This window comes from Plectropomus leopardus, chromosome 15, assembly GCF_008729295.1.
Source record: "Plectropomus leopardus isolate mb chromosome 15, YSFRI_Pleo_2.0, whole genome shotgun sequence".
Taxonomy (NCBI): Eukaryota; Metazoa; Chordata; class Actinopteri; order Perciformes; family Serranidae; genus Plectropomus; species Plectropomus leopardus.
This window is the reverse complement of record NC_056477.1, coordinates 9377268-9404416: the sequence shown is the minus strand read 5'-3', so window position 1 is coordinate 9404416 and position 27149 is coordinate 9377268. Positions and strand designations below refer to the sequence as shown.

Below are 27149 nucleotides of genomic sequence, written 5' to 3'. Positions count from 1 at the left end.
CATATTAATCATGGTCCATGGATTATGGATCAATATGTGTCATGTTTTGGATGTTGAGCACAGGTTGAGATGTTTGTATAAGTGATGAGGTGACATTTCATTAAAATAAATGGACATTGATGTATGTGTTAGACAGATAGCTCCTAGTGCAGCAGTGCTAATATTTCAGGTAAATCAGCTGGGAGAAACCTTTTATCTAATGTCTTTCATCTACTGCTTTTAGTATCAGCCAGTCCTATGACTCCCCTACCTTATCTCCAAATCACTTTGAATCAATGCAGCGCTTGGGCACTAAAGCTCAAGACAGAGTCTGCTGTTCTGCATTCACAAAGTGCACCTGAATGTTGTGCTGTTACAGCCACTTTAGAAGACCATTTAGGTCAATGTCAGACACACAGAGCACCGGTATATAGAAAGAAGAGACGCACTAACATCAACAGTTAAAGGGATGGCAATTTTACAATATCAAATAAAGGCCCAGTCCCTCAGGCAGTCAAGATTAAATGAAAAGAAAAAATGTGCTGCTAATTTAAATGAATAGGAAAGACGGCAGGTTTTCATGTGTTTGTGTGTGCCTTGGCAGCACATGAGACTGTGTTGACAGAGGCAAACTGACACTAAGGTCTAAATTCACTCAGGTGCATACAAGTGTGTTTGTGTTTTGGACTCACCTCATTGGCATAGACCCAGTGACTGTCCTTGGATGCCAGGTTGGTTTCCACAGCCTGCAGTGATAAATAAACAGGGAAAGAGAGAGGACAGACAAAAAGGGAAGGACATTTTAAGAACCTCGTGTGCAATTCATTGAGATATTACAACAGTCAGAGTAATCTCTAGAGCTCAATTTGTAAGTCAAGATGCCCCGGATCACAGAAAGGGCGCTAGTTTGATGGGTCAGGGGTGACAAAACATCATGCTGGATATTTTTTACATTGGATGTTAGAATAAAGCCTGGAGTACAGGTGCTTATATTATGCCCACTGCTCTGGAACGTTTTTTTATTTTTTTATTAGCCGTGCTCCTTCCAGACATTTTGACAAGTGACGGAGAAAATGTGAAGCCCATAGAAATCGAGGCCAGTGTTGGATATAAATCTGTAACATGTCAGATTCTTTGGCACTAGAGTCAACTCTGAAGAGAGAGAGAGAGAAAAAAAACTAATCACTAATACTGACAGGTAAGGTGTGTAGTGAGGCTCAGACAGACAGACCTATTTATGACCAGCCAACAGTTTCTGCCGTCACAGCTATCAAAATTTGTTACTATATCGAAATGAAACAGGGTCAGCAATTTTTTGTATTTATTTTGGCACTGTACTTTCCTTTTGAGAGGACAGGTGCGGTAGTGAGCATGCACAGCTTCTCTCCACAGTGCGGCTGATTTGATTTTAAGAGGTCAAAACTGCAGCAACACTTTTGGTATAAAAAATAACTTCATAGTCAGACCAACATGTTTTGGCTTTGGGCCTTCATCAAGGTCAGGGTTTCACAATAAAGGCCTCTAAAAATTCAATCAGGCACACTGTAAAGAAAAACTGTCCACTCTTCAGACACCTGTCACCCCCTCACACTTTTCTCTTCTTCATGCACCTCTGAGGTAGATGTAGTTTTGTTCCAAATCGCTACTCTGCTTTAATGGTTTGAATATTACTAATACTGCTTTTCATCCCAAATTAGTCTGTGTATGCAGGTTTTTAAAATGTAGGAAAACCAATTAAAAAATGGGTGATAAACTCCTTTCTCATTGCCAGTAGATCAGATGAGTATGCCTTTTTTTTAATTGTTGTTTGTTTTTTACTGGTGTGTCACATTCAGTGTCAAAAACAGGCTGGAAAGCAGGAGAAAATGTTATGGTGTTTACTTCTTTTTATTCAGTATCTCTTAAAATCAGTGCAGAGTAAATGAAGAACAATGCACTGTTTGGATAGAGACAGACGCTAAATTGTGGCGGGCTGTCATTGCACCATGCCAACAAAGGGGCTGAAATTAGTGCGTCCATCTGGGTGTCATATTTCAATCACTGTTGATCGGAGCCAATCTGAGGTGGAGCTGATAAATAATCATGACTACCACTATGAATGCCGATAGTAATGTTTCCCATCAAATACAAAAAGCCATATGTTACTGGGTGCTAGTGTTTTTTGTTTTTGTTTTTTTCCAAGGGAAAAGGGGCTTAGTGTTTAGTGATGAAAACCTTACAGACAATGGGCAGCTACTATGTGTTTCAGTGTCAGCCAGACATTGATTGTGGTTATGCGAACACAAGGATGCACCTTGCCTAACACTTTCCCTCTTCATCCCTCTGCTCTGCTGTCATGGTGATACTTTCCCTATCTGAAGTCTTTGTCAGGTGATCATGTAAACCCCCTTACATGTATACAGAGCAAATAAATCTGCTTTTCCATGAGAAAATCAGGTTTCTCTAACTCAATTACAGACACTGTGAATCTATTATACATGTTAGGACAGGACTGTAATCTGTTTACCAAAGTGCATGTAAATGACAAGAGTGACCGAAAACTTCTCAGTATAGGTGAAAACATCCCCCCATCGAATTACCATAAACCTTCAATCTCATTATGAAGTTCCTACATCTGTCACGAGACTGCACACGTTTGACATCTGTCATGCTTAATGTCTCAATGCATGCCCTCTCCTGTAAATTGCTATCATTAGTGTCTAAATGAATCCCTTCCACACAAAGCAATGAAGACCGATGTCTCAACACATGACCTGTGGGAATGTGCTGCATTTTTTTACTCAACAACACTGTGCTCATCAATAAAAGGTGGTGCAGCACACAGTACCCAAAGCCGCCAATCGATCTTCTAACCTTGGAAGAGTCATGATTTGATTTTAATGCTCCTCTCATTCTCAGATTGAGCTCATCAAACTGCAAGAGAACCGCACCAGTGCAAGAGCAATATTTACCGCCACGGCTGAAATGCCACATCTCGTGCTTAAAATTAAAGACTGTGGCTATATGCCATCATGAATTGCCATGAAATTCATATGCACAGGTCGACATTATCAATGGATGCTTTGAAATACCAGACAGATGCTGGAGATTAAGTAGCAAAAGAGTCATGTGTCATGGGGAATACCCTTTACCTCTTACTAAAGAAAGCCAAGTACTTCTAATCAAGTAAATGGCATGGTTTCTTATTAGACATCAATATTTCCAAACAACATTTTTTGTTGCACAGCTAAAAAAAAGGAACTTTTGGGTTATAGTACCACATTTAAGATACAATTTTAATATTGGTTCAAATGCAAATGGTAACCAACCACAGAATTAAGTCAAATCAGTATATTTATATTGCAGGAAAAGTGCCACGTTTCATATTTTTACATTTTTCCGTTCCATTTTTGTCACAGCTCAAAATTAACATACATTATAGCGCTTCTCTTGTTACGACCACAACTTCATGCCTTTAATGAAAAACACTGATCGTATCATCATGAACTGGCCCATTAATTCTAAACATTCACACTGTTGGCACTGTAGCAAGTATTGTTACTTATGTAATACAGGCATTTATCATGCTGTTAGTGGCATTTCAAATGTGATAAAAGCAGAGAAGAAAGGAAATATTTCACTACTGTGTCGCACAACCTTAAGGCACAACATAACACTGGAGGGCCTACGTGCGTGTGTGTTTGTTTACAGGTGTGTGCATTTGTTTGCAGGTGTGGAACAAGGCAAGACTCTGAGAAGAATAAGGTCTACAATGCTCAAGGTGGAGCCGTGGGGAGCACTTTAGGCAAAAGAAAGTGCAGAAGCAGATAGATGAAAGGGAGCTCTGTCTGAGTGTGTGTGTGTGTGTGTTTTAGAAATAGACTCAACACTGCTATTTTAGAAAAATGAAAAGTTTAAAAGTATTTGGTATACTGACATGGAAACGTTTTATTATTTCAGTTGTTTCCCAGCAGTTAATGCAGCATGTAAAAATATCAACCTTCTGCAGATAGTGCAAGGCTGATTTTTTCACATGGATAATTATATTAGCACTTCTTGAACCATCCCTGAATAACACAATATGACTGTTTGCTTGTAACTTGATGCATTCTTTCATCAGCAAAGCACTGCAAACCTTTAAATTAAAAGCAAAAGATCACTACGGCGTTGTTCATCTGTATGATGGGAAAATATCAGCAAAATCCCTCCATGTGTGAGTCATCCATTAATTCAAATTATGATAATGTCTCTCCAGTCCTGAAAAAAATCTGACAATGAGAACTATTGTCTGCCTTGAAGAATAACCTTGACATTCAAGAGAGACGACAGCTCCTTAAACTGTGTTCATTGTTCCAGACAAAATCTGTCAGATGTTGTAATGCTAAAAAACAAAGTCAAGTCATGTAGTGTGGGTTAGTTAATGTGTACCAGCTGGGATGCAGTGTTTTGTTGAGGCCCTGGGCCACCACTTGAGAAGTTCAGCCCCAGTTCACAGCACAACTGAGCACTTCACAACTCTAGAAACAAAACCTTGTTAAGTTAAATGATGTTTGTGCGCTTCTGTGTGGATGTGACAAATACATAATTGTGCTGAAATACTGATGTGTTTGAAAGCTGCTATAACAGACTAAAAGCTGTGCTGAACTTGTAGCTGATCATCACGATGTCATTCATTCTTTGTCATCTCTGTAAATTGTCTCTAACATCAATATAAGAAACAACCAGAATTACCACCATGGGGTTGTATGCCTCCACCAACCACTCAGTTGGCAGTTAGAGTTCACAATCGCATCTGAAAAATTATGAATGCTTTACACATATCTTCCCCTCACAGCAGAACAGAAAATATATACCATCTCCACAGTTTTTAGATTAATGTTGCCAATTGTTAGGTCACAGTGCCTTTGACCTCTTACAAAACAGTCTAATCAAGTCATTCTTGAGTCCAAGTGGATGTTTGTGCCAAATTTGAGGAAATTCCCTCATGGCCTTCTTGAGATATCGTATCTACAAGAATGAGACAGAGGCAAGGTCAAAGTGACCTGACTACATTTTAATCAGTTCATCCTGGAGTTCAAATGTACATTTGCGCCAAATTTGAATAAATTCCTTCAAGCTGTGTTTGAGATATTGTGTTCAAGAGAATGAGGAGGAAGTCACAGTGATCTTGACCTTGACCTATAACCACCAAAATCTGATCAGTTCATTGTTGAGTCTAAGTGGACGTTAGTGACAAATCTGAAGAAATTTCCTTGAGACTTTCCAGAGATATCACGTTCACAAGAGCAGGACAGATGGACGTCGTATGGACAGACAACCGAATTACTACTGTTTTGAACTTTATGGGAAATAATGCATATTGTGTATAAACAGAACAGAACAGTACATTGAAACTTAACATTCATGGCTTGTTTTGTTTCAGCTGTAATAGTGAGCGGCCTGTAGTTCAGATTCATTCATTCAAAATGAGCAATTAGATTTTCATTGAAAAGCGCCTGGATGCTTAGATCTCTGAATCACACAACATGCTGTGCTTACAGTACTTCAGGGAGTTTGCTCATTAGGATTCAAAACTTGCAGCTCCTAAATACAAAAGCCCCTTATGTCTCAGTACAATTCTTACATTATTTTGCCTAATCAGCTCTTTCCTAATCACACGTAGTCCTATTTCACTTGAACTAAGCAAGGGTTTTCCCCTTTGCTTAAAATTTATCACACCAAAGCCTAAAAATCCATTTGAGACCTTTAAATGTTATCGACATCCAGGCAGAGTAATTTCGGCTTTGTGTGTTTTCTTTCTTTCCATTCACTTCAGGAGATGATGTAACAGTGAAACTCTGGAGAGAAATGTGGTTTTGGAGAAGGAGGCACAGACAAGAGCCTGGAGTGACATCTGAGGAATATTCTCTATACTGTTGATACAGCCAAAGCCTGGCGACAGTAAGATCTCTAATCAGAGAGGCAAAGCACCCCAGGCATGTTCTTATACAGTAGCAATGCCACAAAGGCAGCCACAGCATGCCAACTCCAATTTAAGACCATGACAGCCGAGGAGGGATTGAGAGGAATTGCGGTTAGAAGGATGTGAGAATAGGTGGGGGGAGGTTTGGGAAGACTGAGCATGAATCTCCTGAATGTGAAAAGATGAGAATGCTCAGTGTAAACTCAGTCAATACAATTATTTGTTTCAGTATAAAATCATGTTTGAAATATTCGAAAACGGAGCCAGATTGGATTATACACACATTACACATTACACACACATTAGGCACACCTAGCTAAAATGTATTCAACAGCCCTGCAAATAAATCCTTTATGAAAATGTTTATGAAAGTTGTAACAATTGGTTTGTGTTGAAACTGTTTTATAGAGGCACTGATTGAACTTTATGATAATTTCAGAGGATGCAGTTTGCGATGCTGTTTAACAGTACTGACAGGTGTTTCTATTATTTTGTATGTCCCATTCATATCAATAAGGAAGGGGCTTAATAACAGAAAATTAATCTGCAGTGATACTACAAGTTAAGCCAAATTGTACATGGTTGTGTGTTTGCTGCTACTATGAACTACACAAGTTTTACATCACAACAACCATTGTCTGTATCCAAGTTGTTTTCCAGGACCACAAATTTAGGATGATTCTGGCATCAATAACTAAAGCTAGAAAGAATAAAGATAACATATCTTACATATAGACACACTCACTCCCCAATATAAACACTATACAACAAGTTTTTGGCGTATGTATGTCGTCCAACAAAGCATGAAAAAGTCAGAGTATGGCATGTCATCCAAAATAGCCTATAAAACAACTTATATTTTGACACTTGTTCACATCCCTAGGTGTCACTCATGCTGGGTGTCCCCACCACTATCTGAATTGGCTAATTTTTACCCCATCACTTTTTAAAATCATGATTTGTTAAAAATGTTCAGAGAAATAGCTTGCATCAAATAATGTTTGCTAACAAAACTAACAGAACACTTTGAGGAAGTTTGGACAATAATAAAAGAATATAATGTGAATATGAAATGATCTAATATGCATTGCCCAAAAAAGGTGACATAAGCTTAAGAAAAACAAACAAAAACAAAATCTAGCATACTGATTCTAAAATGACCAAAAACTGTTCACCGATCAGTAACTTTAACAAACTCTTAACACAATTTCTTCTTATCCAAATGTCCCCTTTTCTCTCTATGAACTTAACAAATTCAAGCTACTTAAGTTAATTCAAATGAATTGACAGAAGAGTAAATCATCCTATACTGTATGTGTTGACTCAACAATAACTTTTCTAAATGAGAAAAGCTGATCTACAGGAGAATATCTAAAAGCATTACAGAATGCGCCGTACTGCTTCATATTCAATTCTATTTTATATTTTGAATTGTCATTTGGAACCAGAATTTTGTCTTTTACTAGAAATAGCGGCATATAAAAAAAAACAAAAAAACAACAAAAAAAAGGTGCCTAGAAATTCACCAGAATGCAGGACATTATGTGTTTGATGCTTACAATACAGGGAGAGAGAAAATAAGAGCCCACCTCTTAATATGTGTCTCCATCAATGTTAAAAAGAAATGCTTGATAGAAGCCTCAGCTTTGCCCTTAAGATGTGCTGTTTTTCTCCAATCTCTCATTATTCTCTACTCCATACTAGCTAATATTGACCCCCCACTGCATAAAATTTTATACACCGAACAGTGTTTAAAACATGCTTTTTAATCTGAGCCCTTCCCTCTCCACCGCTATCCAACACAAAGTGACACCCTTGCTCACATCACAGTGTACAGATCTTGCAAGTGAAGCGAATCCCCACCCTGCAGCTTACAGTTTAGATAATGATCTAAATTCAATGTGTCTTCAAAACAAGTGTCTGCAGTATTATCACGTGGAAAGAACAAGCAGTCCCTTTTTCCCAGCAGGAAAAAAATACACTCATTTTGTTCATTCTGGGCATTTGCACTGAATTATACTGTTTGATGGTACAAAAAAGAATGTTTTGATTACCTCAAAGATATGCAAGATTTGCTTATTAAAATGTATCATTAGTTTCAGTCTGTCAGTCTTAATCACCTAATGTATCTGTCTCAGTCTATCCCTGTATCAGTCTGATTACCAGTTGTGAAGCTCTGAATATGGATATATATCTGTCAATCTACAGTATCAAAATTTATATGTCTACAACTGTTAAGATTAATCAATCTCTTCAATGACATACATGCTTCAGAACATTTCCAACATTCCTACATTAAAAGAAATACCAGATTCCCCTGGACAAGCCGGCCAGTCGACAAAAGCAAAGTGTTAGCGGTATTGGTAATTCTGACTGGCCCCAACTCCTCCTGGTTCCTGAAACCAAACACTATTATTGAAAATACGAAGTTCAGAGGGATGACTCTGACCCAGGAACTGAAGTAAACAATGTTCAGTCTGCAGCATTTGAAAACTGAAATTGAACTGGCTTAAAAAAGTTATCCGGGGTCACTGCCTGTGTTTACTTTACTTTGATGATTCTGGGGCATTTCTGATGCAGCATATGAAATAACAACTGAGGATATAATTTACTTATTTTAGTCATACAGTTAGCATTAAAAAAGTATAGAAAATAAAAAATAAAAAAACCTTCATCGCTGAATCGAAGTGGTTTTGAATCACACTGTTTTGAATCATTAAAAATTCATCTGTATCATATGGGGTTAGCAATTAGGGTATCTGATACTTAAAGAATTTCACTGAAAAGATAACCTTTTCATAAAACTCTTTGTAGTTCAGAGAAACAAATACTTTTGAAATTGGTGGTATATGAGCAGAGAAAAACAGAGAAAAGGAGCTTTGATAGTTCATTTACACAAACTAACCATACTGTTATGATACAAACAGATAACATGATACCGATTATTGTCTGACAGGTATAGATAAAACCCCAACCACCCATCTGTCCATACATCCATTGTATATTGAACAGTGAGTAAATTCATGCGCTGACAACATTTGAGGCCATGCACGGATGTTTTAAGGTCAGCTCTGGAAGCATAGCAACCAAAGGCACCTGTTTGTTTGAAGTGGGGGCTTTTCACAAAGTCTTGGTTGTTTGGTCCTTATTTAAAGAGGGTGGATGCTGAAAAAGTCTCTGAAGCTGTCACTTCTTAACATGTTCTTTCAGTGTTAGGATGTCACAAAGAAGCCAGAGAGGAGTAATGAGGTCTGTCATAAAAGATTCACAATAATCCTTCTTAACTCTGCCTTGACACCGTTGCTGTGGAAACACACCTTCAGACCACTTAATCTGCTCCATCGATACAGCATTAAACACACAACGGTGGCAACTGCACAGACTTGTACAGATGCACAAATGGGCAAATATTTTCCACAAGCACACATGTAAACATGTACATCAAACCATGATTGACACTAAAAAGACACAGCAACTGATTAAACAGAGAGAAGAGTCAGCAGGGATGCTGCTCTGTAGTCCTTGGTGATAATCCAACACCTGATCAAATCTCCTCTGACCTTCCACTGTCAGTATTCAACACCAGGTGGCCCTCCCAAGAAGATGGCACACGTGTGTCACATTAAAAACAAATCACGACTCCCATCTGCCATGGCACTGAGGCTGCTAGCTTCTCTCTGCATGTAGTTAGCTTCCCACAGGCTTATGCTATAGCCATGAGTGGAATAGCAAATGTCCCCACTAGGAGACTCACCAGTTGGAACATTAGCCGTGGTTATATGGACTAAATTAGAGCAACAGGGCCCAAGGCTGCAATATAGCATGTTTTGGATTTATATATATATATGTATGTAGGTATTTGTATACAGAGAAGGGACATTTGAATTATATATATATATATATATATATATATATATATATATACACAGAGAAGGCACATTTGAATTGATATTTTGGCAACAGCAAGCAATTTACATATCTGTTTAAATATGACATGTTTGTCCAATCTTACTTGTAGTATCTATGTAATATCTAATGTAATATCTGGCATGCGCTATAATCTTGGAAAACATTTATCCATTTAGCAAGTGTGGTTTAAACTGTTGAGGGAGCTTCAATTTAACATATGCACTTTCTTGTCCTATTAAACTTTCTTACATTTTGACATTCCTACTAAAAGTATGTGGTGGCTACTCTTTAACTGTCCCTGTGATATATTCGCTGCGTGGACTGCTGCACATTTTGTGAGCTGTAATGTTGTGAGGGGGATTTCTGAGAGTCACTAACAGGATTAAAACTAGGTGTGACATTTTATGAATACCATAGCAGGCTTAAGAGCCTCCTGAGTGCAGGCATTCAGTAAGGCGTAAGAACCTTCAGGGTGAGGGTTTGGGGACTGTTGCTATTTTTCAAACATTGCAACGGACATGGCCTTAGCATGGATTTAACCCACTACCAACAAGTACTTTAAGACAGTGTTGTAATGACGCAGTATGTGCATATATAAACGTGAACTAGATCCAGTCATACTGCTCTGATGAATGAAAATGCTTTTTCTTCTTCCATTTCTATATAAAATATTTACCAAAGGCTTCTTTGCCTACATTTAATTAGCCTAATTGTGATTGCTTTTATTGCTCAAATCATTAATTCTCTTTGCATAATGCAACCAGAATGATACCTATATGAAAACAACCATCAAAACAGAAGTCATTAACACTACAGACACATTAGATTATATTTTAAAAGATCTTGCTCATCACTTTTCATGCTGTTGTCACAGCAAAACAGCAAAACTTAAAAGCTAAAATTAGTGCCAAACTAACTATAGATCCAAGTTGATTGATTAATTAGGGTTTAGTCAATACTTACACTGGCCCTGGCAACATATTGTTTGTGTCACCAGACTAATCAACATTTTCATGATGTGATCGTTTCAGCCAGGTTGCCACATAAAGCTGCACTATTTGACATCCCAGACAAAAAAAATATTTATATTTTAAGAAAGAAAGCAACTCAGTGTGTGACACTGTGAGTAAGCTTTAAACAAAATACATTTTTAGGGAAATTCAAACTCGGTTTGCATTTTAACAAGACACCAAAGCACACTTCAACAATACAACTTAGCAGAAGACGAATTGCTTTGCATTTCTGCAGGGTGCCCTTGGGGAAGCGCTGAGCATAAACTGAACCCCCTGCACCTGGGGGAAATTTATGTTGTGGATCTTTGATGATATTTGCAATTGAATTTTTATTGCACAGCTGATGAATGTAATAAACCAGGATAATTAACAGAGAGGAAACTGATTACCTCACCAAAAGTTATTTTGTTCATCTGTGACTACAGTCACAAGGACAGGTAGAGATATAGTCAATGTACTGTAAAAAGCAACACACTGTAAGACACAAGCTTATTTTAGATTTACAACATTGCAAATGTAGCGTTCTATATTAACAATCACATTTTAACACAGTGTAAAAGGAGAGGACAGTATTACACAGGACATTAATGTTCCAGAGAACAAGCACAATAACTGCACGCTGCAGGAGGACTCTATTTTTGGAAACATGCAAATGTAACTCAGATCGTTCTTACAGCACATTCACAACCCCAATGCTGCAAATACAGAGGGTTGGTCCTACATCTCAAACCATGACACTATAGTTGTTGTCCCTTTAGCTTCAGTTTTGGACTCTTAGGGATGGTGTGTTAATTTACGCTTGTTACATGCAATGTTTCTTTTTAAAATAAACTTTTCACAGGTAATGTACAGTTTCTACTTGTTAAATGCACACAGTTGCTTTGCAAATTAAACTTAGATTTAAAAAGAAAAATTTGGATAAAAAAACGAAACAGTTTTTTGGTATTGCTTGGGTTTAGGCAACAGATGTACATGGTAAGGTTAAGAAAAAAACCCCACCATATAATTTGCAACAAAAACAAGTACATTTGTTACTAATGTACTGGGAGGTAATGTGTCATATGTGACTAGCTGAGTGTGGTATACATCAAGAACACTATGTTATTATCAAAAGTAACTCAATTGACTTGGTTTCCCATGGGTGTCTAACAGCGGCCTCCTGGGTGAAAGTCCAGAGTTGACCCACCCACCTACCCTTGCTTCTTGCTCTTTTTTCCATAGCAGTTGCTCAGAGCATCAAAAAATGCCACCACCTGCCAGTACCTAGTGCTGCTCATATGGCCTCTAAAGAGTGCTTAGGTACATTAGTGTCTGATGCAGAATGCCATTGGCTGAGTGCTGTTATTTGAGGAGTTGCGAATGAGACTTTGTTTCTGTTGTTTCCAGGCTTTCATTAGTGCTTTTTTTTTTGTTGTTTAATTTTTCAAAACATTTTCACAAAACTGAAGCAGCTCTTTGATGCTTTTTGGTAACACTCGTCAAGACTGATCAAAGCTAAAGAGTGAGACACCATCAGTCTAGGGGGGATGTGCTGGGCAAGACCTGTAAATCCCAACACTCTAAATGAAGTTGACAAGCAAAAAAACTATAAACATTAAAATCTGTAACTCATGGGACTGGATCCAAGCAAAGACAACAGATAAGCAAAGGGATGCTATTTAAATTCAGCTGAATAATGCAAGCCACCATTATCTAACATTAGACGAGTGACTTAAGGTGAGTGAAATACAATAATTGTTTTTCCATAAAAGCACTCCGTACCATTCCAAGGCCATTAGCTTCGAATAATGGATCACAGAACTTTCCTTTCACACTGAACTTCACACCTGAAAAACACATCCTAAGAGAGAGGTAAGTGATTTTTATTTGGAAACATGTAAATAATTAAGCTGTCCCTGTAGTCAGTGTTGCATTCAGGGCAGGAAAGGTAGCTTCTTACAAACAGAAATCTTTCCAATCATTTATTTAAACTTTGTGAAACATTGTAATGTATGAGTTTTGAGTAAATAAAAGCGGATGACACTTTTATCTTTTTTTGTTCTGCATAAAAGATGTCACAGTGGGAAGCAGAGACCTAATTGCTCCTTTGTACAGCCAGAAATAGACCACTTTAAATACATGCTAGGAAGGTTGCACAAGGGTCCCTGCAGAGCAGTACAGTAAAGTTACAGAGCCCTTTTCACACTAAAGCACACTAAAATCATTACAATGCAGTGTCCTTAAATCACACCCATGTCAGTGTCCTTGAATGATACCCATGGCTCTCGAAGCCTCTCAAGCTGTCCATGTGCTGTGGACTTGTTTCTCACATTGCCTATAAGGAGGAGCTGCCCACCAGGTATGAACACCCAGACACACATTCACAGATGTCAACAGACACACTGCTGTAATCTCTGCTCCAGGGTACACAATCACACTCTCATACTGCTGAAACTGCCTCAAAGTCACCATTCACAGGCGGCTGTCAGGGAAGGAAAGTGAAAACAATGTGAAGGTGAGAAACTTGAAAAAAGTGAAGGTGGTATTTTAGATATCAGCTTAGTTGTGATGTGACGAGAAGAACAGTTTCAGGCAAGATCCTATGGCACATCTTCCACAGCACTTAATGTTTTCTCACTATTTTTCTCTCCTTTTCATTCAAACTTTGTTTTTATGCATAGTTTGTCCACTTAATTGCAGTGACCTGCCTCAGGGAAATGGAGCATATGTGGGCAAAAAGCACTGCATGTTCTTCAAGAGTACAAAGAAATTAAATGTTTCTCAAAACACAGTTTTCTGAGGGTCCAGTCAGTATGCAAATTTTTAAGATATACAAAATAGTAAAAGCATTGATTATTAATATATCTAGAATAATTCATTGTTGTTAGCTTCTGTTGGTGCTAACAGGTTAATCACAATTTTCCTCAAAGACGGTTTCTGTCACTGAAGGTAGTTCTCATCACCCTGATGTTTGTTCCCAGTTAACACTGATATCTCTGACACCAACGCTGTTGTTAAGCGCTGTTTATGACATTAGCACCGTTAACTGCTTGCCACCTCAATGTTGAGAACCATGTCCAGATAACTCATATGCTCTGAATTTCACATAGAGACCCTTTAAGTTCATTTTAGGATTCAGTCAGGTTTAATTACATTTGCATTGCAAAAGAGAAAAGGAAATACACCTTTTTATACTTTCATCATTAGAGATCAGTTCTCTAAACACCATGATTATGTGCACCCTGCATGTGGGAGATAAATGGGGTATACATTAAAGTTATAAAAATAAAAACATGTTATTATTCCTTCAGCAAATCTATTAAAGACACAGCCTCTAATACGCACTGAAAATAACAGGTGGTTCAACTCAGTTGAATGCAGATTTTTTTAATCTCACTGTCTGTCTGAAATGCCTTTGTGCAATAAAAGATATTGTGCAGTATGTATGTTTGCATGCATGAGTGTAGACATAGATACATAATGTTTATGCGCATTATATATGTATATTTATAGCTAACAATACATTTTTTTCTACATTACTACATTGGGTCTTTTGCACTAAGCATTGCACTAAAGCATTGATGCTTCAGGTTTTGTACATTTCTATTGGAGTATTGATACGTTCAAACATCCTTGTCTGAGAATAAATAGTAATATTCCATGCTGATGTGTCAAAGATTATGTTGGATTACTAGTCCTTAATTTATGGGTGAAAACAAACCATTCAAATACTAATTTTGACATTAATTACCAGGGTAATAATCAAAGCTTCAAAGCATTCTAGTCAGCTCTACTATGTGTTGTAGATGTATCCTAAAGATTAGAGAAGTGAGTTTGTTAGCCCTCTCTGTTTCCATACCCCCCATGACATAGGTTTTTTTTTCTGACTTGGATAAAACAGTTGCTTTTCTGGAACCTAAACAATAAAAAAGACATGTATCCGTCTGTTAAGATATACACCTTACTTCTTCTGGTTTGTGAAAAAAAAAACATGTGGCTGTCCAATGTGCCAGTGTGTTCTTGATTTCAGCGCTCCATCCTCCCTCAATAACCATTCTTAGGGTACCATTAGTGCTCAGTGGTTGGTGGTATGAGACTGCAGGTGTTCTGGGCAGCTCACTGCTGTACAGTAGATGTGTGTGAGTTAAAGGCGAGGAGCTCCTGAAAGAGCCCATTCATTCTCAAACCTACTCTAAGTAAAAAGAGGTAAAGAAAATGGCAACGTCCACTGAATAAAAGGTGCATTGAAACACTTTGGCTTGTCACAGTCTTTTTTCCAATATAAAAGTGCAAGCTCCTGCTGCCTCTGATCTTCAGGGGAGTAAACAGTGATATTTTGAAGTAAGAAGCCTGAAAACACAGACTGAAACTAAAGAGAAAAGATGGAATAACAGGGGCAGAGGCCATAAGAAATGACAAACCGTTACATCAGGTACATGGTGTTAATGCTTTGTTTTCTCCTAAAAACATCCCTAAATAGAGCTCTTTTATAAATCAAGGCAATGTACTCAAGTTTTCCTCTTCTTGAGCAATCAAGTACATCTTCGTTCCTGTATTACAGCTCAGGGTATGAAGACAAGCTCAATGCACCGAACTCTTACTGATTAGACACAGCTAAGCAAGGTAAGTGGGCAGGCAAATAAGAGAGAAATAAGAAAAGAGGGAGCAGGGGAGGTATCTGTGCGAGGGTAGACGGGGCCAAAGATGAACGTGAATCTTATCCTAATTATTCCAGCACTGGGTAAGACATGCCTTCTCAGAACACCACGGGAAAGAAGACGTGTTATGGAGAGTGGGAGTGTGAAAGTTTAAGTTTTGACATAATGCTAATTCCAAACAGCACTGACAGCCAGGGAGGCTGCGAGAGAAAAGGAGAGGAGGCGACGGCGGCAATGGCCCTTCGCCAACTAGATCTCCAAAGAATGTCGAGCGATACTGTTAAGAGATGTTATTTATTTTATGAATGTTTTTGGTATTTGCTTAATTGTGTCAACAACAATGGGCTGAGGAGAGCATGCATACTGGTGTATACTTGTGCGGGACAGTGAGGACTTTTATAGAGGCTTTATAGACAATAATTCCCAGTAAACAACACTCTGGGGCAATTAGAGCAAAGTCTGAATAGGCTGCAGTTGTACAGACAATAAATTAGTCAAATGTGCGGCAAATAAAACATTTGTGAATGCTTTTTTGTATTCCCCAAAGACCACTGTGGTTGTATCAAAGATACAAAGAGTTTTTCTCCGAGCAGTGGTATACGCCTTGCTTAGAAGGAATCTAATTTGCTAGTATGCTCTGTTAGTGGCCTTGAGTAATGGTTTAGCTGCTTTAAAGCTGGCACAAGCTTTTCAATACACCTGAGGAGCACTTTAATTTAATCTGCCTCATCAAGATCAATAAATGAGTCTGAAATGCGATTTTTTTTTTAATATACTACTTGTTAATAGGCCACAATGATTTTAAAGAGACCACTTTCTCCAACCTAATACACAAAGTTTGGTGCTATAATGAAAATCAACTCTAGTGAAGCCATAGCACTGCAAGAATTTGCAAAAGTTGTTACATTAACAGAACATTATAAAATTAATTTCTTAAATCACACCATCCTCTCCCTACAGTATAGTGCACAGGGAGGGCTGTGGGAAAAGGCAGGCTGGAAGGACTGGGGTTTCCGAAGCTCAGAAGAAGGCGGAGTTGTGGGAGAGGATCGAGGGTGCATGATCAAAGCCTATATTTTGAAATCACTTACTTCTCCATTAGTTTGATTAATGGGGCCAGCCTCACAGTCAGACAGAGGCAAGGGGCTTGAAAAATGATGCAATTACTGCTTTTTGAATAGAGGGCTGAAAAGGCCTGCTTGAAAGGAGGATCTGGAGGAGATTCTACAGGGCATCCTGGACAGTAGACTACCTCCTCTTCATCCATCTATCCCCCCTGCCACACACCCTCAAACCCCACAGTGCCACTCTACCCCCCCCCAAGGCATCTCTCATAAGGCTTAGCGGCATGCTTCGCTGGCCCTCTCTAAGCTGTGGGGAGCATACTATAAATTGTGATTAATATGTATCTGCAGCATCTTTCAATGTTTGCATCGCATTCTGTTTAACATTCAGATGATGCTCCGCTCTATTTCCTAAACACAGTCTTTATTCATTCGACGTTGTCTTTGTCAACATGTATTTTCAATGCATTTATACTGAAAAGAATATTATGTGTACCTCCTGGGTGATCAGCTGTAATATAAAAGTCTCAAGTGCCTCTTGTAAAGATGTTTTAATAAAATATTATAACAGCTATCTCCAAGGCTTTTAAACCATGTCCACTTTAACTGTATGTAAATAACTACATATAAAGGATACAACAATAAAAGACCAATATGTCTCTTTTCACAGCTTATCTAAAGTGTTTTGATCTGTGTTAAATAAGAGCAACAGGTGACAGTTTATACTGTCCTAATATTAGGTGGGTGAGTCAGTGTAGGCCGTAAATCTAATAAAAAGGGGCAAAAATGATCTGCATAATTTCAGTGAAAGAGAGATGAATATGGGTAATTAGAAAATACCGGTCTAGATGAACCCCCACTGTCCAATTTTACCAGCTTTTATGACTCACTGTGTGTGGGATGCAGTGTTCAGGAGACTAAGCAACAAACCGGTCAGTTAAATTCAAGTTTAGTAATTAGCTCAATAACTGCGCCACCAGGAGAATGAGAGGAAGAGATGAAAGACTGGAGTAAATAGAAGGGGAAGAAAGACAAAGACATAAAAAAAGAAAGGCAAGTGAGGCTGAGCTCATACCTGTCAAAAACTTTATAATCGAATGCATTGGAGTTTTCAGCTGAATGCGGCAGGTACATGGCAACTCTTCTGGAAAGTAGAAAGGGCAGCAAAACCTTTACTTTTATTCTGCAGTTCTTAAATGCCACCCAGTCTGTGTGGTTTTGGATAATAACTACTTTTCACCACACTCTGTTGTAACTATGACTACATTTTGTGCTCTGTGGGGGTTGTCCTGATTATTACTGTAATGAGACAGCAAATGTCTGTTTTCTGGCAAGCCCTCTGAGGTGTTTAGTTTCTTTATCTGCTTGGGGTAAAATCACAGACACAGTCGTGATGCCACAGGTTGAAAGTAGCACCTCAGAGATGCTGTCATGTTGTGCCAGTGTGTGTGCTTGGCCTGCATGCTTGCTTGTGCGTATGTGTGTGTATACGTGCAAAAATGTTCACCAGGTGATGTGAAACGTGAGGATAGGGAAAAGAAGTAAAGGTGCTACAGGGCATGTGGATGTATGCATAAGGAAAAAAAAAAAACAAAACAAACAAAAAATGCTCCAAACTACATTTTAATTAAATATGAGATCACTGGTAAGTGTTGCCACAATAACATCAAGCAACATTCTTGGCAGAGTGTGAAATCTGAGTTCAAAATACGTCTCCTGTGCTCATTTACACATTAGAATTTACAGTGATTCTATCCAGAGTGCTCTTTGGGTTTTTACATCAAAATCAGTTAAGGATTTTATCCAACCCTCCCAATGCAAAGTAAATCCGCTAATGTAATTGCAGAAGCACTTACAGCCGTGCAAAACTCCCACAGGCTTGTGGGAACAACTCTTCTCAGAACAGCAGGTTTCTGCACTGAAGTGCTAATAACCTGTTGCTCAAATAATAGCGTCATTGAATGATTGTGACTAAATCCATAATACCCATGATTATGGATATGTGTGGATCAGAATATCTTTGTAAGCTATTAGCATTTAAATGAATAGTATGCAAGGACATATGTTTTTATTTCAACAAAACTGCATTACAGTGAATATTTATGTAGAATTTGCTTTTCCTGATTCAATTTATAGTGTAAATGTGTATAATTTTGTCAAATAAAAGTCCTTTGCTGCCTTGGGGGCCGTGGGGGTCAGTTGGGGTGGGGCTGGAGGTAGGAATGGGGACTTGTCCCTTAAGTCTGCGCTTATGGCTATGACTTACAGAACATATCCATGATTCAGAGTGTTAGCTGGGATTGCCTGTATTAAAGATGCATCTTTTTCACTCATTTTTACAAGGCTAACTTTTTAACATTCTCTCTCTGTTTTTTTATTTTTTTATTTTTAATTCTCTATCTTTTCTTGCTTTTACCATGTGAGTTGTTTTAGCTTTCTCACTTTACTCCTGCCTTATCCGTACTATTGTTTTATGGTATTGCATTCTGCATTGCTGCCTTTTATGCACCTTTTACTTCTTAAATTATGTAAACCTTTGTTGGGGCAGACCATAACACCAGATCTGGTGACCAATCACCGCTCTCCATTCCATGCACCCAGTTTAAAACCAAAGGTTTCACTTGTTGGCCCTACACTGTGGAATAGTTCACCTCTAACAATTAGGTCTTTGTTAACACTATATGGTACTGAAAACCATTCACAGTGAATGCTGTTCTATGTAAGACTTAATGGTAATAGTTTCTTGTTTACTTTTTACTCCCTTCATAACTAACAAACCTGAGACAAACAAACAAATCAGAAAAAAAGTGGTAATATTAAGCTGTTATGGTGAATTCCTGGATACATAAACTGACTTATACGTGAGAAAGATACTGAAAAATACCTACATAAAATAGTCTATGCTGCTAGTATATTTTTGGAAAGTCTCCCCCTTTTCCTACACTGCACAGAGATCATAGTTCCTCACTGAATAATGCTACCTGCATATATTTAAATACAGTAGTTATGCATAAATGAGATACAGTAGGTGGTTATATCTTTCATATGTGGGTGTTAACACAGACCCGCGAAGGAGACATCAAAGGAACATATGAATATGCATGTGCAAATGTTGAACACTCACTCATACATATTTGTGTAAGAGCGAAATAAGGACAGGAAAAAGCAAGCAAGTAGAACAGGTAAGAGAGGGGGGACAGGACACCTGAACCGGGGTTTATATTTATATTCTTTCCACTGGGGCTGTGCTTTAATTGAACATTTTCTCCAGAGCTTTTGGCCGGTGATACGCTGTGTGCTGGGTACCAATACAGTTCTTGTTTTCCAAGTGGTTGGCTTTGCAATTACCCTTATAACTCTTACTGTATTTTGAGTCTGCCACTTGGGAATTGGGCAATAATCTTGAGCCCACAGCAACAATTTCACAGAGACAGAACTTTCCGACAATATTGTAGGGTTTTGGTATAATTGCATCTAATATTATGCTGCAGGGAGACAAATATACGGAGTGATAAAGCTATTAACATATACAGACAAAGTAGCAGTGTTTGCGACTATTCCAATTTAACAAGAATATTAACTACATAAATGCTCTGCAGAAATTCAGAAATGTCTCTACAACATAAAAAAATAATGAAATGAAACACATAGTGTACACGTACATGTTCTACTTGGCTGGTTTTTGTGCTCTGGATCTACTGTTTGCTGGTCTATGAAACAAAGCAGGCTCTAAGAGAGCAACTCTGCTATTTAAAGGACTTCTGACACTTATGTTAAACTCTAGAGGTCACCAGATAAATGAGATACTTCAAGCGGGTGCCTTTTACGAGATTAACCGTTTTCCCTCCTGAAAAAATAAAAAATTGCCCGAGAGGTTTACTGTTTCAATAATGCTAAGCATGACTCATAATCGCAAACATCAATCAAAGTTTATCACCCTCTCTCAAGACAAGACTTTGTTTAAGGTCCTGCCACTGAAACACATAAACTGAGAGGGTTTTTTGTTCTATATACCTGGCTGTATTAAACATGTCCTTTTCTGACTGAGCAGAAGCATAAAGTACAAGGTGAGAGTGAAACTGTGGAGTAGTGGTGCCAATACTGTTGTTTTCATCCCTTTCCTCATCATTGGTGTGATAATCACTATTACCACTGTCACCAGTAAAACAATGTTCACGTTCTTTACCCTTTGAAGGCCCCTTCCCACATTTTAAAAAGTCCCCTGACATTGATTAATGGGAAGGTATAAGCCATCACCTCAAATACACCACAGTTTTTAATTCTCCAGCATTACTTATGAAAAGGCAGATTATTTATGAAAAGCTCTTTAACTTCAGCAGATGATTCATACTTGTGCAAGTAATAACAATCCATCAAGTAAAGAGCTTGCCAACTGCCCTGGTTTCAATTTTAATACCAGAGTTTGGATATACAACTATTTCTCTTGATTATTCCGCCCTCCCATGAAATATGTACCTGAAGAGGTGGTTTTATTTAGATTTTGTTGGAGTAAACTACTGTGTTACAAAGTGCTCTGCTGTTAGAGTATGCATACTTGGCGAACGCACTCTGAATATTTGAAACTCACAGACACAGAGCGTTATGAGTTTCTCATCAGCTCCCAGGAGGTAACGTTAATTGATCATGGACAGAGAGGTAGCCATGAATTATTTACCTGTCAAAGTTTAACGTTTATCACTCAAAGCAATTGTTTTCTCTATGTGCTCTACAGTTCCTCCATGCTCTGTGGAAATAACACTTGGCTTATTATTGAGAAAAATAACAAGAAGTTCCCGAATTTAGTCACAGTAACTAAATTGTTTTCCTCCAAGCCAGGAATGGTGTTGGAAATTATTTGTTAAAACACGCAGGGGCTGCAAAATGACACTTACACCACTAACACATCTGCTACTAATATTTAGGTTTGTTATTGTTTGTGCTGAACACATTATATGCAAGGCAATAAAGACAACTAAATAGTGTAAGACTCTGTAGCATAATGTATCTGTCTGTAACGCAACCAGAGAGATGACAGAACAAATAGAGAGAGAATATTACAGAGCAAAACAAGTTTTCAGAGAGGGTGGAGAGAAATGAACAGAGGAAGAGAAATGGAGACATAGACAAAAGTATACAGTGCAATAAGAGAGGAGACAAAAAGGAGATGAGGTTATGGGGAAAAAAGGCAAGGGCAGAAAGATAAAGTGCCCATGTAGAGAAAAACATGAAACCATTAAGATGGGAAAAATACAAAGAGGCAAAGAGAGAATGTCCTGTAACAGGGACAGAAGGGGGAAAAAGAGACAAAGTAAGAGTAGAGGAAGGAACAGAGGGCAGAGGAGGATGAAATGTAGGACAATGATAGATCGTTTTCTGGCAGGCTCAATTTGTCACGCTGTTATTGGGAGGAAAATGGAATAGAGGAGCAGTAGTGAGGGTCAGAGGAAGAGGACAGGGGTCCAGAGGTGGGAGCGTAAAGCCAGGAGGGAGCGACACCAGCGGACGGTTAAGCGAGATAAACTCCACACACCTCTTCACCTCTGGCCTTCAACAGATGATCACTGAGGTTATTGTGCTCAGATGACTCCATCCAGCTAACCAGTGTGCACACCATACACCAGTGAACTAGCTGAGGTTTAAACATGATTTTAATATGTGAGTATTGTATGTGCATGTGACTTGACTTACATTAATATGCTTTATTTGATCTGGGACGACATTAGGCTCAGCCTGTAGGTTGCTGGTGTGTTGGGTGGATAAAGGTACACTGTATTTACTAAAGGGGCATGCCATGGTAACACAGGCATTTATAGAGAAAATTCTGAGCTACAGAAGACCCTAAAAATGGGGGTTTTCTGGAGTACTAAAACAAACACTCCCTAGGTTTGTATAGCTTTAACATAGAGATGTTCTGATACCATCTTTCCCTTTCCAATTAAGATTTCAGATTTCACAAATCGGCCAACTGTGAGTACCAATCCAATACCACTATTTGCAAAAACAGCAATGACAAAAAAACCCCCCAAAAAACCCAGCTGTATACCACTTACCCTGTATGGATGTTAAATGATTACTGTCATTGTTGTATGGCTTCGCTCAAGTTAAATCCTTTAAATACATAAACCAATACATACAGAGCATAAATGCCATAAAACTTTCTTTTAATATCTGGTCTGACATTTTGCTAATGGCTGATGAGAAAACTTTTACTGGAAATTAGTTAAGGTAACCTTAAGTCCAAACAATGTTGACTTTGGTGAACATGGGACATAGATTGGACTCATCCACCTCTTACTCCCTCGCATCTTAGCAGATTTTATACTAAGTCAGTTGCTCTCTGTGTCAAGTATAATGGCATGGCTTGGCTACATCGGAGTTGGTCGAAATCCGAGTGCATCTCAAAAAGATGCTAAAGGGTGCCATGGCATCAATATGCTGAGGATTGTGACAAAATAGATCTGACAACCTTGTGATGAGAACAAGTGGAATTTAACATGTTTTACAAGTATCCATTGCATCTAGAGTTTCTAGCAAAAGCTTATCTTTATCTTTCTTTCTTTGCTGTCCCAGAGTTAGCCTTTTGACAAATAAAACATTTTTACAGCTTTACAAAAGCTAGGGATAAATTTGTGTTCCTTTTTGTTTTTGGAAACATAAATGGAAATGATCATGTTCAAGCTGTAGCATTACTCAATCAACAAAATGTTTGAATTATAAATGGTGTCATCTCCCATCAACTAAAGTGGATTTACATCTACAGAATAATGCAATCAGTAAACATGATTCAATTTCCAGACTGCATCCATTGTTTGTTGATACAGAACAGATAATCTTGGTACAGTCCCTACATACTGTGTCCTCTATTCAAAACTTTACCTGCACTCCCTGTGCTAAGTACAGGCCATCCCTAATGTGTTGCTTTGTTTGTCACCTCTATGAACTCTCGCAGCGTCCTATTCTAAGTGATGCCACTCAACCATTTACACACAGCAGTCTTCATTTGTATTCTGGACCAGTCTGATTGGATCTTCTGGGTGGCTGCATGTGTGTTTTACCATGCTGTTTTTAAAAAAAAAAAACTCAGGCTGAGGAGTACTTTTGGAGCTTTGTAATTATACCAGGCCTAACTCATTAGCACTAAGGGAGGGGGTGTAGATAGAACTGGCAGTGATGGATCTGGGGAAGGAATGAGGGGCAACGCAGTGAGGGCGTGCACATGTTTGTGCATCCTTCTGTGTGTTCATGAATGCAAAGGATGTTTTTTTGTACCAGCAGTATGCTCCCCTGCACCAACACTATGCTCTCTGTGTCAGGTTAATGAGTCATGCTGGGATAAACACTTCCAGGTCATGGCCAGCTTTATTCCTTCTGAGAGGAGAAGTCCTGGTGCCAAGAAACAACTGTGCTGCATGCCGGAATATTTAGAAAATGGTGAGAAGTGAACAGAATGGTGAAAATTACCACAACTTTAAAAATATAATGATTGTGATTATTTTTGACACCATAAATTAAGATGTGCTTTAATTGTAAATCTAAGAAATGCTGTTGAAACTGGAGCAATAATAAAAATGGGGTAAAAGTTGGAAAAAGTTCTTGGCACAGGAAATGAGGACAGTCTAGACACAGGGGATATGGGCTCTTACTGCAGAGAGGTACTGCAGGTGGAAATGGTTTTAGACCTTTTTCCACATTTGATAACAACTTAAAATCCTGCAGATAATAAGGAGTAACTTTTGAATTGAAAATAGTAGATAGAGAATGAGCATTTTTTCTGGACTTTGTAAGGTGGCGGTCTATTGTTGGAACATTAAAAAATGGTATGGACCTTTTCACCTTAACATTAAAATGGCTGCAATCTTTAAATAGAATATTTTTCATAGTGTTTTCGACCTGTGAAACTCTGACTTTGACAAAACAATTATGAAGGACACAGAAATGTTACAAAGTGAGAGCTTACTGTCAAGAGGCATCTACGGCTTTCATGTTGGAAAGATGTGGGTGAAGTGTGTAAATGTGTGTGTGTGTGTGTGCATGCACGTGTTTTGTGTTTTTTATCCACAAGCTGTCATGTCAATGGGTACTAAATTCCCCAAGCAAAAAAAGCCATCATCGTGTCTTTTTTTAAAGCACCCCATAATAACATGTCAACTCAGGCCGCTTTTAAATTACCGGCCACAAGCGTTTGTGACAATAAGACGGAAGAGTCCTTGGCATCAAAACACAATTCCTAGCAAGGGCAAATGTGTTTATTACACCTCACACTCGAGTGTCACAAGGGTCCATTTTTAATCAGAGATTCACTGTGTCAGGTATTGACAAGTGAATCTGTTTCCAACACTGCAACCTTGTCTGCCATGGAGTCAAATTGGTGCACAGATATACTCTAAAAAGGCGTCCGTGCCATGTGGTCTTTCAAAAGAGTTAATGCTAAGTAGTAGTTCTCATATCTTATACTGTAAGTAAAGGCTCTTTAACAACTACATTTTTATCCAAGATCTCAGTATGAGTAAAAGTACAATGGCATTTACAGCAAAGTGTGGTATTAAAGTAAAAATAGTTAACACATAAGAAACATTTTAATACAGTTGGTGAAGCTGCAGCACATTTTAACTACTTTGTATATTGTTGGATAATTTAATCTATAGTACAGTATCCTATTTTAGAAACTGATCATGTTTTTTTTCTGTAATCTGTTAGGTAACCTAATCAGTCCAAATACAAAAATACTAAATACATAATAAAATAAATGCTCAAGTAAAGTATAAGTTCAGTGTCTATGTAAATGCACATGGTTATAACAAGTAAAGTGAAGTCACAGTTAGTCACTTTTAGGTGTGATGTTATATTTTTGTCACACAGGATGGCATTTAAAAAGTGAGCAGACAAACAGAAAGATGGAAGGAATTACTCACTGAAGTGGATGATTTTAATCATCAACCCAGATTTGCTGAAGTTATTTGCCGACAGAGCAAGCAAGTAAAAGTAGGTTTCATGCCACCGTTCTGCTGAATAGCTGACCTTGAAAGAGCACACAAACAGCTCTGCTATATTTGCTTAGCAGTGGCATTTATATATCCTCCTTCTCTTTGAAATAAATGTTTGATGTTGAACAAGATTTTTCAGTTTATGGAGGTGGTCCATAAAGTGGCAGATTGAGGGAAATACTAAAGAGAGGCAGCTACAATTTAAAAAAGGCACAAGGAAAATGCAGTAATTCACCACTACCCGTCAGGCAAAGGTCATCTATGTCTTGAATCCTTCGGTGGTTTAAATGGAACCCTGCTGACACGACCTGCAGTCACCAGAATAAAAAGTTGCCACTGTACATTTCTACAAACCATAGATGTCACATTTGTACTATTTGTATTTCACGTGTGTGACGTATAGTTTGGATTACATTTATAAGAGCTGAGAGTTTCTTTCAGGAGGAGGAGAGAATGGTGGACAGTGAGACCTGGGCGAGACGACTGCCAAGGAGCAGAAAGTAGCAGACCACACTGTGAGACCAAAAAAAGCAGGTGTTTTTAACAACAGTTCTGGACATTTTCAGCTGTGTTTGTAGTGATCATACTGGGTGTTTTAAGCCAAACCATCTTCTTTACTAAGTAGTTTTTGTGCCTAAACCTAACCACATATTAGCTACCGCATTTTGACATCATGAAAAGAAATGTAAAGCATCTGCTACATATGAAATGTAGAAATGTAACATCTGTGGTTTGCAGAAATGCACACTGCCAAGATTTATTCTGGTGATTTGGTTGGGACACATCTACTATAAGCTCTGCAGAAAGGAAAACAAACAGAAAAAGGAATTTTCATCATAGAGTGACAGATTCAGGTATCTGCTTTTCAATCTGAGGATTTGTGACTAAGCTGAATAATGATAATCTTAACTCTCAAAGAAAGGCAATATATAAAACAATATATCCCCTATGCGCCACAGTCACTGGTTCTGACAATTTTTATTCCAGTTCAAACGTAACTTAAAGATAAACAGGACACTGTGCAGTGAGACAAGCTGTTATATGTCACAATAAATTATTTGGAAAACTTTACGAAATGTGGTCAAAATAATATTAAATTATAATAACAGAATTGCTACTTTGAACAACTGGAAAAAATAAGATTCCAAAATTAGACAATTATGACAATTATGAGCTTTTGCTGTGGACCATGTCAATATTTTAAAATGTCACCATATGATCTTGCAGCGAGTTCTAGAGGACAGTTTTTCATTCAAGTTTAAAAGTAGCAATGGTAATAACAAACAGTCCAGTTTTTGCTGTTTTTATTTTAGGAAAACAAACTGCACCTCCTTCCAGCCAAATTAATTTTAACTGTCACTGCGGGAGAAATGTATGATAAACTTGCAAACAAGTTCTCATCATTTCCACATTAGATGTGCAACCTGGGTTGCATTCACATATTCACAGATTAAAACGCTTACAGCTGTCTAAATCCATTCCCTAATTATCTTTTTCCACAAAAGCCATCTTTTTCTGTTGGTTTTAAAATCTGCCCTTCTAAAAAAGGTACCGTCAGTCAGATACCCAACTCAGCTTCAGTCTCTCAGCACTCATCTCTTTTGTCTCTCTTCACTGCCATC

General features: G+C 38.2%; 1 protein-coding gene across 1 annotated transcript in view; it reads right to left on the bottom strand.

Annotated features, from left to right (window-relative positions):
• grid1a (glutamate receptor, ionotropic, delta 1a) overlaps positions 1 to 27149 on the bottom strand; it is a 296842-nt gene that overhangs the window by 83993 nt on the left and 185700 nt on the right. Inside the window, exon 5 of the mRNA XM_042502252.1 lies at positions 672 to 725. Within this exon, the coding sequence (XP_042358186.1) occupies positions 672 to 725 (54 nt within the window). The remainder of the gene's footprint in view (positions 1 to 671; positions 726 to 27149) is intronic.